Source organism: Artemia sp. Qi Xiang Cuo, chromosome 6 (genome assembly GCF_049724085.1).
Source record: "Artemia sp. Qi Xiang Cuo chromosome 6, ASM4972408v1, whole genome shotgun sequence".
Taxonomy (NCBI): domain Eukaryota; kingdom Metazoa; phylum Arthropoda; class Branchiopoda; order Anostraca; family Artemiidae; genus Artemia; species Artemia sp. Qi Xiang Cuo.
In genome coordinates this window covers 55,530,494-55,545,186 of record NC_142799.1, presented here as the reverse complement: position 1 = coordinate 55,545,186, position 14,693 = coordinate 55,530,494, and the positions used below count along the sequence as shown (strand labels likewise).

Below are 14,693 nucleotides of genomic sequence, written 5' to 3'. Positions count from 1 at the left end.
AAATATGACACTCGAATTAAAAGAGTTATTGCTGAGATGTGACAAAACTATCTATCTACAAGTATTTTTCGTAAGCTACATTTACTCTTATTGTATGCTATTGAAGTGAAATAGTTTGATGCTCAAATAAAAATGTCACTCGAATTAAGAGAGCTATTGCTGAGATGTGGCAAAACTATCTACAAGTATTTTTCGTAAGCTACATTTACTCTTATTGTATGCTATTCAAGTGAAAGAGTTTGATGCTCAAATAAAATGTCACTCGAATTAAAAGAGCTATTGTTGAGATGTGACAAATCTATCTACAAGTATTTTTCGTAAGCTACATTTACTCTTATTGTATGCTATTCACGTGAAATAGTTTGATGCTCAAATAAAAATGTCACTCGAATTAAAAGAGCTATTGTTGAGATGTGACAAATCTATCTACAAGTATTTTTCGTAAGCTACATTTACTCTTATTGTATGCTATTCACGTGAAATAGTTTGATGCTCAAATAAAAATGTCACTCGAATTAAAAGAGCTATTGCTGAGATGTGACAAAACTATCTACAAGTATTTTTTCTTAAGCTACATTTACTCTTGTTGTATGCTATTCAAGTGAAAAAGTTTGATGCTCAAATAAATATGTCACTCGAATTAAAAGAGTTATTGCTGAGATGTGACAAAACTATCTATCTACAAGTATTTTTCGTAAGCTACATTTACTCTTATTGTATGCTATCGAAGTGAAATAGTTTGATGCTCAAATAAAAATGTCACTCGAATTAAAAAAGCTATTGCTGAGATGTGACAAAACTATCTACAAGTATTTTTCGTAAGCTACATTTACTCTTATTGTATGCTATTCAAGTGAAATAGTTTGATGCTCAAATAAAAATGTCACTAGAATTAAAATAGCTATTGCTGAGATGTGACAAATCTATCTAGAAATATTTTTCGTAAGCTACATTTACTCTTATTGTATGCATTTCAAGTGAAATAGTTTGATGCTCAAATAAAAATGTCACTCGAATTAAAAAAGCTATTGCTAAGATGTGACAAAACTATCTACAAGTATTTTTCGTAAGCTACATTTACTCATATTGTATGCTATTCAAGTGAAATAGTTTGATGCTCAAATAAAAATGTCACTCGAATTAAAAGAGCTATTGCTGAGATGTGACAAATCTATCTACAAGTATTTTTCGTAAGCTACATTTACTCTTATTGTATGCTTTTCAAGTGAAATAGTTTGATGCTCAAATAAAAATGTTACTTGAATTAAAAGAGCTATTGTTGAGATGTGACAAACTATCTACAAGTATTTTTCGTAAGCTACATTTACTCTTATTGTATGCTTTTCTAGTGAAATAGTTTGATGCTCAAATAAAAATGTCACTCGAATTAAAAAAGCTATTGCTGAGATGTGACAAAACTATCTACAAGTATTTTTCGTAAGCTACATTTACTCTTATTGTATGCTATTCAAGTGAAATAGTTTGATGCTCAAATAAAAATGTCACTTGAATTAAAAGAGCTATTGCTGAGATGTGACAAATCTATCTACAAGTATTTTTCGTAAGCTACATTTACTCTTATTGTATGCTTTTCTAGTGAAATAGTTTGATGCTCAAATAAAAATGTCACTCGAATTAAAAAAGCTATTGCTGAGATGTGACAAAACTATCTACAAGTATTTTTCGTAAGCTACATTTACTCTTATTGTATGCTATTCACGTGAAATAGTTTGATGCTCAAATAAAAATGTCACTTGAATTAAAAGAGCTATTGCTGAGATGTGACAAATCTATCTACAAGTATTTTTCGTAAGCTACATTTACTCTTATTGTATGCTTTTCAAGTGAAATAGTTTGATGCTCAAATAAAAATATCACTCGAATTAAAAGAGCTATTGTTGAGATGTGACAAATCTACAAGTATTTTTCGTAAGCTACATTTACTCTTATTGTATACTATTTAAGTGAAATTGTTTGATGCTCAAATAAAAATGTCACTCGAATTAAAAAAGCTATTGCTGAGATGTGACAAAACTATCTACAAGTATTTTTCGTTAGCTGCATTTACTCTTATTGTATGCTATTCAAGTGAAATAGTTTGATGCTCAAATAAAAATGTCACTCGAATTAAAAGAGCTTTTGCTGAGATGTGACAAATTTATCTACAAGTATTTTTCGTAAGCTACATTTACTCTTATTGTATGCTTTTCAAGTGAAATAGTTTGATGCTCAAATAAAAATGTCACTCGAATTAAAAGAGCTATTGTTGAGATGTGACAAATGTATCTACAAGTATTTTTCGTAAGCTACATTTACTCTTATTGTATGCTTTTCAAGTGAAATAGTTTGATGCTCACATAAAAATGTCACTCGAATTAAAAAAGCTATTGCTGAGATGGGACAAAACTATCTACAAGTATTTTTTGTAAGCTACATTTACTCTTATTGTATGCTATTCAAGTGAAATAGTTTGATGCTCAAATAAAAATGTCACTCGAATTAAAAGAGCTATTGCTGAGATGTGACAAATCTATCTACAAGCATTTTTCGTAAGCTACATTTACTCTTATTGTATGCTTTTCAAGTGAAATAGTTTGATGCTCAAATAAAAATGTCACTCGAATTAAAAGAGCTATTGCTGAGATGTGACAAATCTATCTACAAGTATTTTTCGTAAGCTACATTTACTCTTAGTGTATGCTTTTCAAGTGAAATAGTTTCATGCTCAAATAAAAATGTCACTCGAATTAAAAGAGCTATTGTTGAGATGTGACAAAACTATCCAAGTATTTTTCGTAAGCTACATTTACTCTTATTGTATGCTATTCAAGTGAAATAGTTTGATGCTCAAATAAAAATGTCACTCGAATTAAAAGAGCTATTGCTGAGATGTGACAAAACTATCCACAAGTATTTTTGAGAGTTTGAGAGTATGCTAGAAAGTCAATTTGCCCGACACAAGGTCAGTTCTATTCGCGGATTTGTTCCCCATTTCATCGCTGTTCTAAGTAATTGCAAAGTTTTTTTTTGCCAAATCTTACACTTTTCGGCAAGTAATGAAAAATAATTCTATAAGCATGGATTGATTGTTTGTGTTTTAGGTGAGAAATTTGTTTTTGTTTCCATGAGTTAACAAAAAAGTTGGTGAAACAGTACTGAGGTTGAGGTTAAAATGTTCTAATAGAAAACAATCCTTATTCAAGTGCTGAACTGGAATATGGTTAATTCTACATACTAATAACGCTAATTTTAGCTCATTTGGATAAATCATGAATGCGAATAGTAAATCAAACAATATATGATATTTTTAACTTTTATAATTCCAATTTGAAAAGTAGAACGTATTTGTTGAATGTGACGCTGTAGATGCATATATATCCAAGACTTCACAAGAAAAATGCCTGATTTTCCTTTTTGTCATATCTTCCAATCGAAGCAAATTTTTCTTCTAATATAGATATACCAAACGAATTAGCTTAAAAAGTAGCATATTGTTATTTCTGCGCACCCGATATGATTAGAAAATCAAACATTGCCGGGTGTGATTAAAATATGTTTTTTCGTATGCCTTTTTTCTGAAATAAGTAGGCCTAAGGTATTTTTTATTCTTTAGAGGTTGAAACACTGACAATGGATTGCTTTTTTTAATTAAATCATGTATTGTGAAATGGCATCGGATGCATGTAAAAAGTAATGTTTAATAAATCATCAACGATTTATTGAGCTTTTCAACTACTTCTTGTCATATTTGGGAAAATACTAGGGTTTTACGAGATAATTGTGATTTGGGGTAATATTAAACCCGGAAACCCAAATTTATGCATATTGTTTTCGGTGTTTTTACGGAAGAACTATCAATTGTTCCAGAAGCTAAAAACTCATTTGGGAGTAGAATATAAAACATTTGGAACTTTGAAAGTTAACCGTTGCAAACCATCTTTTTTTTCTTTTTTAAATATAGCACATAATACTAAATTGAGCGGTTGGTCGTCTCTAGGCAAGATCTATCAGCTTGCCTTGTCAAGTCTGATCATCTGTAATGCATACGATTGCTGAGAAAGAAGTTTACACCTTGATTGTGCTAGGGTTTTTTACCGATTTTCTGGTTCGTGAGATGAGAAAAACGGAAGAATTTACACCTTGATTGTGCTAGGGTTTTTTACCGATTTTCTGGTTCGTGAGATGAGAAAAGAGGAAGAATTTCTGTTGAAGATGTCCGTGATTTTTGTTCACGGACGAGCGCTGTAAAATCGAAGATTTAGGCCTTTATAGATATTTGACAGTTTGCAAAATAAGGTATCAGAATAAGTTATGAGAGTATTGAGCCAATCAGTATTAGAGAACTGGGGCTTTTTAAAATGTGGGCTAGGTGAGCTATTAGTCTTACTGTGAAGCAGAAGTTAATGTGTTAGCTGCTCTGTGGGATGCACTTAGTGTGGTATTTTTGTCATATATAGGACTCTCATGCTATATGGACTGAAAAGTGGACTCACAACTGTACGCCTGGATCACCTGGGTCAGGATCCACCATAAGGAAGAGTAGTTATGTTATGTTCTATTCAGTTGCAGTAACAGTAGCTTTCCTGAAAATTTGTGTTTCTTTCCATGGCTGCAATTTTTCTTTGCCATCAGCACTGAGAAACTTGCAAAAGTGCAAGTATGAACGAAGGGGGACCGTGGAAGGATGATGCCTGCAGTGTAGTTTTGTCATTGTCATGTTTGAAGATCTGCTTGCAAGAATCTTTTTTTTTCGAGATACATAGATATTTTTATTTTTTCTAATATGAGTTATATCCCATTTTCTCAGTCGTTGCAATGGTTCTTAAAATGGAACTTTTGATACCAAATTTGTATTTACGGAATCTTTGCTGTCTTAAAAAGCTTTCCCCTTTACAAACAACTAGTTAGGATAAACAGTAAAAACGTACGTTAAGTTTGTCCACTCTTCCTTAATAATCTATGTAAAATCTCAAAATACCCTGTAAAAGTTAGAATATTTCCTGTAAAATCTATGTCAGTCAAATGAAGTCGGTCGGATTACCGTAGCTGATTTTTTTTTTTTTTTTATTTATTTTTTTTTTTATCAGTCCCAATAAATTAATAAAACATCATTGTTAATATTATTGTTTGGCTGCGAATTACTGTCCGTGATTATGTTTTATTACCTGTTGTCATGCGTGAAAAAATGGCCTTTTCTGTTCGTAAGTGTAATACTTTTCTAGTATAAAGGTTTATTGACCCAGGCTACCTACAAAGAAAAGCAACATCTAAGCACAGCACAAGCATTAAGTGGGAATTAAGCGGAATGCTACATCTTCCTTCTTTTGTCATTTAAGCTGCCTGCATTTCCTCTTACACCTACACTCCACACTCGCTCCCACTCATCCACTGTGAGCGGGCTTACACTCTGTAATAAGTACCTTCGGAAAGGTATGTGTAAGAAGGCGCTAGGCTCGCTTCTTACATATTCACTGACTAGTACACTTCTTATTCCTCTCATACTGTCTCTATTTACAGGTCTGCTTTTGAAATCAAACACGGTAATAAGTACCTTCAGAAAGGTATGTGTAAGAAGGCACTAGGCTTACTTCTTACATATTCACAAACTAGTTCACTTCTTTTTCTTCTCATACTGTCTCTATTTACAGGTCTACTTTCAAAATCACTCTTCACAGGTTCAGTTTTAGGGGTTTTCTTACAAGTCGGCCGTATCTCGTGCATGCTGTCGCTGGTGTCGCGCTTGATTCTAGGGGGGGCACCGCGGTAGCGCTCTGGCAGGGCCTAGGGATTTGATTCCGATCCTGGATCGGCAACGGGGTCATGAACTGGTCTGCCTGCAACGGCGCGGGTGGTGGCTTGGCAGTCACGTCTGGCACTATGGCATAGTCAAGTCCTTCGCGAAGCAAACTCGTTCCTTTCAGCTTTGATGTGGGCAGGCTGATAGGTGCTTGCGGTTCCTCCGCAGAATCGTACCTTCGTTTCTGCGTACCTTCGTTTTAATCGTACCTTCGGGACGACCTTCTTCTTTAGGTGATGTGTGGTGCATGGTAGGATGGATCTTAGTTGGCGAGACATAAGGAGTTGAGCAAGATGCAAACCCATCGACTGGTGTATTCCGGTATTCTAATAGACCCAAAAAGGGGTCTTCTCTGTTTTCCGTTGCCTTGGTTATGATGTTTTTCATAATCTGTACAACTTTCTTAGCAAGTCCATTGGATTCGGGATACCCGGGGCTAGATGTGCTCAATGAAATACTCCAGGCTTTGGCAAAATTGATGAATTCCCTGGAAGTGAACTGAGGGCCATTGTCAGACATTAGCTGCGATGGTATGTCCTGCCGGGCAAAGTGGGCCTTAAGTCGCGTTCTGACCGCGTTGGACGATGTCGTCGTAAGTCTGTCGACTTCGAAGAAACGGCTGTGATAATCGACAGTTGCTAGAAACCTGAAGCCATTCCATTCGAACAGATCTATAGCGAGCTTTTGCCAAGGGAGCGTTTCTATGCTGTGGTTGACATCGGCTCCTTCGAGTTGTTCAGCATCTGCTTGGAGCATATTTGGCATTTTACTATGTACTGTTCGATGTCTGCACTGAGGCCTGTCCAGTACACTAACATCCTTGCTCGCTGTTTGGTTTTCCCGGTTCCAAAGTGGGTTGCATGTAGCTGCTGGAGTGTGGCTAACTGCAGGTTCTTGGGAATGATCAATCTGTCTCCCTTGAGAAGAATGCCTTTTGTGAAAGACAGCTCGTGTTGGACGTTCCAGTAGGTTAGTATGTTGGTTGGGCACTCTTTTCTAGTACTCGGCCTGCCCTCTTGAATCGTTTTGACTAGGGTGCTCAAGGTTTAATCATGCGTTGTTTCCGTCCGTATCTGCTCAAGCTTCTGGTCACCGGCTGGAAGGTTCCGTACTACGTGGTGTACATAGATATCCAGATCTTCTTCCAATTTTGGATCTGTATCGTTAAGATGGAGGCGTGACAGAGCGTCAGCGGCTGGGATTTTGGATCCTGGTCGGAACCTCAGACTCAGGTCGTAAGGCTGGAGCTGAAGCATTAATCGTTGCACTCGTGATGGGGCTTTGTGAATAGGATTTGCTACAACGGTTTCGAGGGGGGGGGGGGTCAGTTGTGACGTCAACGTGGCGACCGTACAGATAATGGTGGAAGTTTTTACAGCCATACACGATGGCTTATAACTCTTTTTTGAGTTGCGAATACTTCTGCTCTGTCTTGCTGAGCGATCTTGATGCATACACTGTGACCTCCAATTCCGAAACAAGGTGGGCGCCGAGCCCGTGGCTGGAGGCATCGACAATGAGTTCGACGTTCTTGCTCTGATGGTTGAAGAACGGGGTGTTCGACACTATAGAGCGTTTCAGGTCCTCGAATGTTTGGGTGTGTTCCTCTGACCAGATGACTAGGTTTGCTTTGGTCAGGTCACGGAGTGGTTTATTTTTTTTTGATAGGCTTGGTCTTTATTTTGCGAGATAGTTGATCATCCCAAAGAGGGTTAGCAGTTCTTCTAACATTAATGGCGCGAATCTTTTCGGGATCGGGCTGCATCCCCGTGGAGCTGATTATGTGTCCAAAGTAGCTAACACTGGAGGCCAAAAACTCGCACTTATCTTCCTTGAAATGGATACCCTTAGCTGGGGCACGTTCGAATGTCACTGCTAGGCGTTCATCGAGCTCTTCTTGCGTCACACCGTACACGATCTTGTCATCAATGATGATGAAGAAACCCTCTAGGCCTTCAAAGGCATCTTCCATCCTCCTCTGAAACTGATCTTGCACTGAGATGATTCCGAAGGGTATTCGCTTCAAATGATATCTTCCATATATTGTGCTGAATGTCATCAGGTAAGACGAATCTTCGGAGAGAGGAATTGACCAGTAACCGGAACGGGCATCAATTTTTGTGAATATTTTTGATCCGTGTAGCTTGGAGGTGACGTCGTCTAGAGTGGGAATGGGATAGTGTGGCCGTTTGATGGGCTTGTTTAGGTCCACGGGGTCTATGCACAGTCTTATAGACCCGTACTTCTTCTCAACCATAACCATCGAATTGACCCACTCTGTTGGGGTAATGACCTTTTCGATAATCCCTAGGTTCTCTAGGCGGGTAAGTTCTTGCTTAGGTTTATCCTGCATGGCCGCGGGTACTCGTCTCGCTGGGTAGACAGTTGGGGTGGTATTGCTTTTCAGGTATATGTTGCATTTTTCTTCAAGTTTCCTGACTCCTTGAAACACTTCTCTATGTTTTTCCTTCAGGAATGGTACTCTTGAAGACGTTGAGCTTACGTTCAGTACCTGCTTAATCAGGTCCAAATCAAGGCTTGAACAGTAGTCTATGATGGGGGCAGCTGAAGTTTCTACTACAAAGAATTGTTGCCTGCTGCTGAGGTTATTTTTGTAGCTGCATGATAATTCGCAGACTCCAGTTACAGGGATCCTTGCTCCACAGTAGCTGGTGAGGCGCTGGCTTGTGGGTTTCATGGTGGGTTCTGGGGCGATGAGGTCAAAGTACTTCCTTGGAATGATATTGACCTGGGCCCCTGTGTTGAATTTGCACTGGACAGGGAACTTATTGTTGATGATCAAGGGTATCGCTGCTTTGTCTTTGTTTTTGCTTTGTTCAATGGAGTACAGAAATACAGTTTCATCACCGGAGTCCGCTTCGACAGTGTCTTCTTCCACTGTGTTTACTGTCCTACTTTGACAAACTCGTGTAAAATGGTTGAGCTTTTTGCCGATGGAGCATGTCTTCCCCTTTGGTGGGCAGACATAGGAGGGGGAGTATGTTCCGCCACAGAAGTAGCATGATTTGCTCTTTGAGCCACTTGCTTCCTGTTTTTTTTTCTGCTGCTGTTCCGGTTTGGGTAGCGTGAGATGGCATCAATCTCTTGCTTTGTGGGAATACACTTAGTTCCATGGAATGGCTTAAGCTGTGCCTGGGTCACTTCGTGGGTTCTGTACATAATAGTTGCTTTTTCAAGCGTAAGTTCATCACCTTCAGCCAGGAGCTTCTCACGTACGTTTTGGTTTAGTATTCCGCAAACTATGCGATCGCGGACCATTTCGTTTGGGTCTGAGTAAGAACATGGTTTCACTAATGTCTTGAGCTCTGTAATATATTTCTCTACACTTTCTGCCTCGGTTTGGTCTCGTTTTTGGAACAGATACCGTGCAAAAACTTTGTTCTTCTGTGGTGATGCATACGGCTTAAATTTCTCAAGGTACCGTTCGGTTTTGTTCTGTTCTCGTCTGCAACGGTGAAGGTGTTGAATATTTCTCGTCCTTTCGCTCCAGCCGATATACGTAGGTAGGAACAGAGAGCTTTCTCTGTTTTGCCTGCCAGTGGGCCTGCGAACATCAGTTGGGCATGCTTTTGGAAACGGTCCCATTCTTCTGCTAAGGAGCTGGCTTCCCAGTTGATTGATGGCTATAGTACATCAATGAGATCCCACTTCTGAAACCATGTAATACATTTCTAGTATAAAGGTTTATTGACCCAGGCTACCTACAAAGAAAAGCAACATCTAAGCACAGCACAAGCATTAAGTAAGCGCAAGCATGGTGAAGGCACAAACAGGGAATTAAGCACAAGCATTAAGCGGGAATTAAGCGGAATGCTACAGTAAGTGCGGCAAAACCTCTGATGATGGTATGTTGATAGATTTTTAGTTAGAAAAGTTTTACACCTCTTTTTTAAGTGCTAAACCATCTGGTGATTCAAAATCTATCATACATTGAAGTGTTTTCAAGCATCAGAACAGCTTTAAATTGTACTCTTATTAAGGTTTTAATTTTAGGATTGGTTCTTTAATCAGCTGCCCCAGACCCCCTGAAAAACCATTGCTTGCTACGACCATTGTCAAGTTTGAACCATTTGTCAAAAAAGTGCTCGAGGTAGGATTCTCCTCTTTTATCCTTTAAAATTATAAAAAAAAACAAGCGTTAAAAGCTATCAGTAAAATAAAGGTGTAATTTGTTTGTCTATCATTTTTTTTTATTATTAAAAAAAAACATAAAAAATTAAGTCGCAATTTCACCATCATCAATTTTTTTTCCTTTTACTTTAATAATTAAGTTTTTGGTTATCTTTTGTTTGACCATCCAATAAACAGTATAGGAAATTATTTCCAGTCACGCAATAAAATTTATATACTAAAATTGTTGGAGTCTCATGGACATTGACAAAAGAAGGTGAGATGTTGGAGGAGTTTTCTTCAGTGTGGTAGACTCGATTTGGTTAACACTCTAATGAGTGTATGTTAATTGATCTTACGATACTTGCATGCAGGGGAAGAAGAGGCCCTTTGAGAATAGTCAGAAGGATCCACCCCCTCCGTTCCTACCTCAACATTCGTGCTCAACTGTGTGAGCTAGGACCAAACACAGTAATTTATTTTGGGAGAGGGTCAAGATTTAGTAAAATGCTAAAATTGGTGGATAATAATATAAATGTAAGAAAGATCTTGATAAACTGATCAAACTAAAGACTTTTGTTATTGGGGGGGGGGGGCATTTAGACTGAAGTCATAGAAGGATTTAGTCTATATGAGTGTTTCTGAAGGATTCAGTGTGTGAATTGAGGACAAAAAGCGGTCATACTCCCTCCGTGCCCGTTAACCATTTCCAACTTTGCATCAGAAGGGTAGCCAAGCTTCTTTTTACCGATCGGCTTGTTCGAACTCCATACCCCTCACTGTGTAAATGCGTGGTAAAAAGCGAGTCCGTTTCAGTTCAAGTGAAAAATTTAATCAAAGTGATCAAAGACTTAAAAGCCTAATTAAAGTAAAGCCAAGACAGATAGTCTCTGTGAGAGGCAAAGCTGAGATAGCTTTTTCAGAGCTCTATAAAAAATGATTATTTTCACTTCTTCATAATAGTCTGCCACCCTATGGCAGAACTAAGGCAGATATACATGCATTAAGGGTAGTCCCTGTTTTTGTTTAATAGTGGATCATAGTCATACTACTTTCTTCTACACACTACCTTCTGGACGACAAACATAAAGAAGGTATCTGTAAAAGTATCGTGGCAAATACTCTTTCGTGAGGGCTGGAAAAAAGGTTTTCTCCCTTCCCCTATATAAAATTTGAAGCCGCCTTATCCATTTTTCTATTTATAAATAAGGAGTTCTGGGCTGGGTAAAAAATAAAGTAGATTTACCGAAACTACACATAAAATTTGTCACGATTTCAAAAATAATGAAGGCAGTTTCTGAATAAATAAGGAGAAATTTTCACTCTGCTTTGGGCTTCAACTACCTATTGTGTAACGTTACGTGAATGTTCTCAGAACTTAAGATTGGAGATTGGCTGAAAAGTGCAAATACTTAACAACTGCGTTGTTTGATTGAACAAAATAATTCCTCTTTATTTAAGACATCATTTCTCAATGTTATATATGTGACACCCAGAATCGATCAAAGATTCCTGACCTCCTACTAACCAAAAAAAATGAAGTCCTTTTTTAAATGATTCACAGCTCATTCTCTTATTAGCAAAGCCTAGTAATGTCCTTAGTGTTGATACATCTACATTGATTTTTAGTTTTTCATTTTAATTTATTTAGGCATTTGTTTGTACGATCATATGTACATTGTATATTAATATTTGTGGGTACTCGTGTGCAAATTTGATTTAAATCTATTAGTTAACAAATCAAATATCTCTCCGTGCCTAAACGTCAATTTCGTCTTATTGACTGCAACTCCTTGTCTTTGAGGTCATAACCCCTACGTTGAGGAACGATGATTTGAGAAATGTGATAAAAAAAAATAACTATTTTATAGATATATAAAATAATATTTTGCAATTTTTTCTGTTAACTTTGAGTTGAACCTTCTGTCTTTTCACAGTAATTGATTAAAATATTCTCTTATTAAGAGCCATTTACATTTTCTAGCTGTATACAACGACAAGTAACACATTGGTACAAGTCGAGATCCTTTATCTAGTGCAGTATTTAGTCAATATCGGGGTTAGTTCTTCTCTTCTTGGCCCGGATCAGGTTTTTCTGAAACACGTCATTCAGCAGCTGGAATTCTTGGAAATATGGACCATTCCGTGAGATTTCTCATTAATATATATTTTTCATTTTTATAAACTAGAGGTGAGTTGGAGTAGGCCGATCTACCCTGGGCATACCCAAATTTAGATTAACGTACATTGGGAACGGGGTTAGCTAGATTCAATTTTCTAAAAAGCTGTCAAATTCACCTACTTGCACAAATTGGGGGGGAGGGGTATTCCCTCGATGTTGATTTGAAAGGCCGGTCCCCCTGTCTTCGAGAAAAGTTATTAATGGTGGCCTAAAAATACAATTTTATCATGTTTTGTCCCCCAACCCACTTAGGAAAGACCCTTTGATATCCAATCCCTCCTCTAAAGGTAGTTCCTGTTTGCATCTATAGATTATGGTATTCGTACGTTCTTTTTCCGTAATTTATCCATTTAGGACGCGTATGTGCTGCTAGAAGTTCCTTGATGTAGTCGATTTCTTTTTTTTTTTTTTTGCTTCAGTTAAATGAAAAACTTGTTATGGCTTCAGTTACTTGATTATGTGCCACTTCATTAATTGTATGACATGTACTGTGTCTTTGATGTATTCTATCTTAAGAGTTTAATCCAATCCTAGACAGACATACACTTTTGACATTAGGATGAAGCCCCTCTCCCTAACGAAAAACTCATATCTCGCGAATATAAGTTTGTATAAACATTAAAAGAATACATGAAACTTGGAGTACCAGTTTCCCCGGAAATAGAACAGTGTAAATAGTATTATTCTTTAGCCTATTATTGAATTGAATTCCCAGTTGTGATGCCATGTGATGCCAAAAAAGTGTTAATATATTTAATACACTATTAATTTTATTTATATATTTAAAGATTAACTTCATACCGTTCGTTTTAATTGACGTGACTGTTGGAAGAAAATACATTCACTACTGGCCATCTTTTTTCTTTTTTAATTTTATTAATTATAAAAAGTAAGTAGAAAAGAAATATTTGTTCGCTTCTACGTTCTTCAGTATTAGAGTTTTAGTCAGGTTTCATTGTTTAATGTACGGAAAATCTTACAGGTCCTCTGACGTCCTTTTGCCTGCTCTGTTTGCTTTTTTGTTTTCTGTGTGCAAAGCCAAGGCGGATTTTTCCCCAAGACCGATTCTATCAATCACCCGTGTTGTTCAATTATGGAGGACATTAATTGAAAAACATAAGAATACACATAAAGGTAAGCATTGAATAATCTAAGCTATTAATCTGAATGCAGTAGCAAAAACTGAGACACACTTTAAAATTATTTGCAAATTAAATGTAATGTAATTAAATACGTTTTTAGAAATTAATAAAAATTTTAAAAGTTTATAGTTTAAATCTGATAAGGAAAAAAAATTAATAAATCTGGAAACACTCTTAGTAATAGCAACTACCCGTGTTTTGATTAGAACAGTGTAGGGATCCTACGACTTTCCAAATAAATGGTGTTGCAGCACAGGCTCTAGTGTTTGGAACCCTGTTGTGTCCGGCTGAAAATTATCCCGTAGTGTCTATATTCTTTAAAAATAAATTGAACGATCGTTTCTCTGATCTCAAGGATTTCTTCTGTTTTGTTGAATAAATTCATTGTAACTTTAGCTGTGCTCATCTCAAATCCGGCTCTGTTTATTTCTGAGTTTATACTCTTTATGCTGGTGGAAAAAAAATCAGTTTATGCTGGTATATGGACCCTGTGAAGCAAGGGATTCTGTGACAAGGCTATAAGATCCGTAATGTGTAATTGGGGTCATTAGTTTTAGATCCATCCATTCCAAGAGCCAGAATTTTACTTAGACCTTTCCTAGAGAAATATGTAAATTTGCTTTAAAATAGGAGTATTTTCTTATTGTTGCACGTTTCGTACGTATTTGTGACGTATTTGTCAATCTACAAAAGTACAATCAACCCTTTTAGAGAGAGCTTATGAAAATTAGAGCAAATTTATTTAAAGTTTGCTAAATAAGCAGTTTCGCAACAAGTCCTCAGCAAGGGCACCGGCAGAAAATTTTCCAGGGGGTGGGGCGAATGCCAAAATGTTAGTGGTGGTTGAGTGACAAGGAATATATTTCGGGATTTTTTTTACGTTGGAATAAGTTTATTTTTAAATACTTTTAGGAAAAAACATTAAAATAAAAAGAGCAATTAAATTGCTTGCAAAATGAAACAAAATACAATAAATTTTAAACCGGAAGGATTCCTGGCAAAGGGATCAATTTGTTTAATCAATAATATATTCAATTATTATGCATTTAATCTTAAAAGAAAATCAAACCCAAACCAAAATTACAGAAAGATCACTTCCGTAGATTATAACAGATGTAGACTTGTCTTTATGCAATTTCCTACATCTTAGAATAGTTTACAGAAGGAGTGGAGATACTCAAAAAATCATCCTGCCTGTACAGATACCACGTTTTGATTTATAACAGTAATATAAAACGTATCTATTTCACAACAGTACAATTCTCCCCCCCCCCCCCCCGAACTTAAATGCCTTATATATGCAGACATTAAAAAAAAATACAATAGCGAAAAGAAAACAAAATATTTCATATTTCAATGATCTCTATTTCAATTTTGATGGGCAATCAAACAGTTCGTGTCAATGTCCTATAAGTACGAAGCGAGCCGGCTCAATAGTAAC

The 14,693-nt window shown here is 36.7% G+C and overlaps 1 protein-coding gene across 1 annotated transcript in view; it reads left to right on the top strand.

The window, feature by feature from the left end:
* The window catches only part of htt (huntingtin), a 277,075-nt gene that overhangs the window by 184,632 nt on the left and 77,750 nt on the right, over positions 1 to 14,693 (top strand). The window contains exons 17-19 of the mRNA XM_089091088.1: positions 9,812 to 9,908; positions 11,913 to 12,073; positions 13,093 to 13,244. Of these exons, the coding sequence (XP_088947214.1) occupies positions 9,812 to 9,908; positions 11,913 to 12,073; positions 13,093 to 13,244 (410 nt within the window). The remainder of the gene's footprint in view (positions 1 to 9,811; positions 9,909 to 11,912; positions 12,074 to 13,092; positions 13,245 to 14,693) is intronic.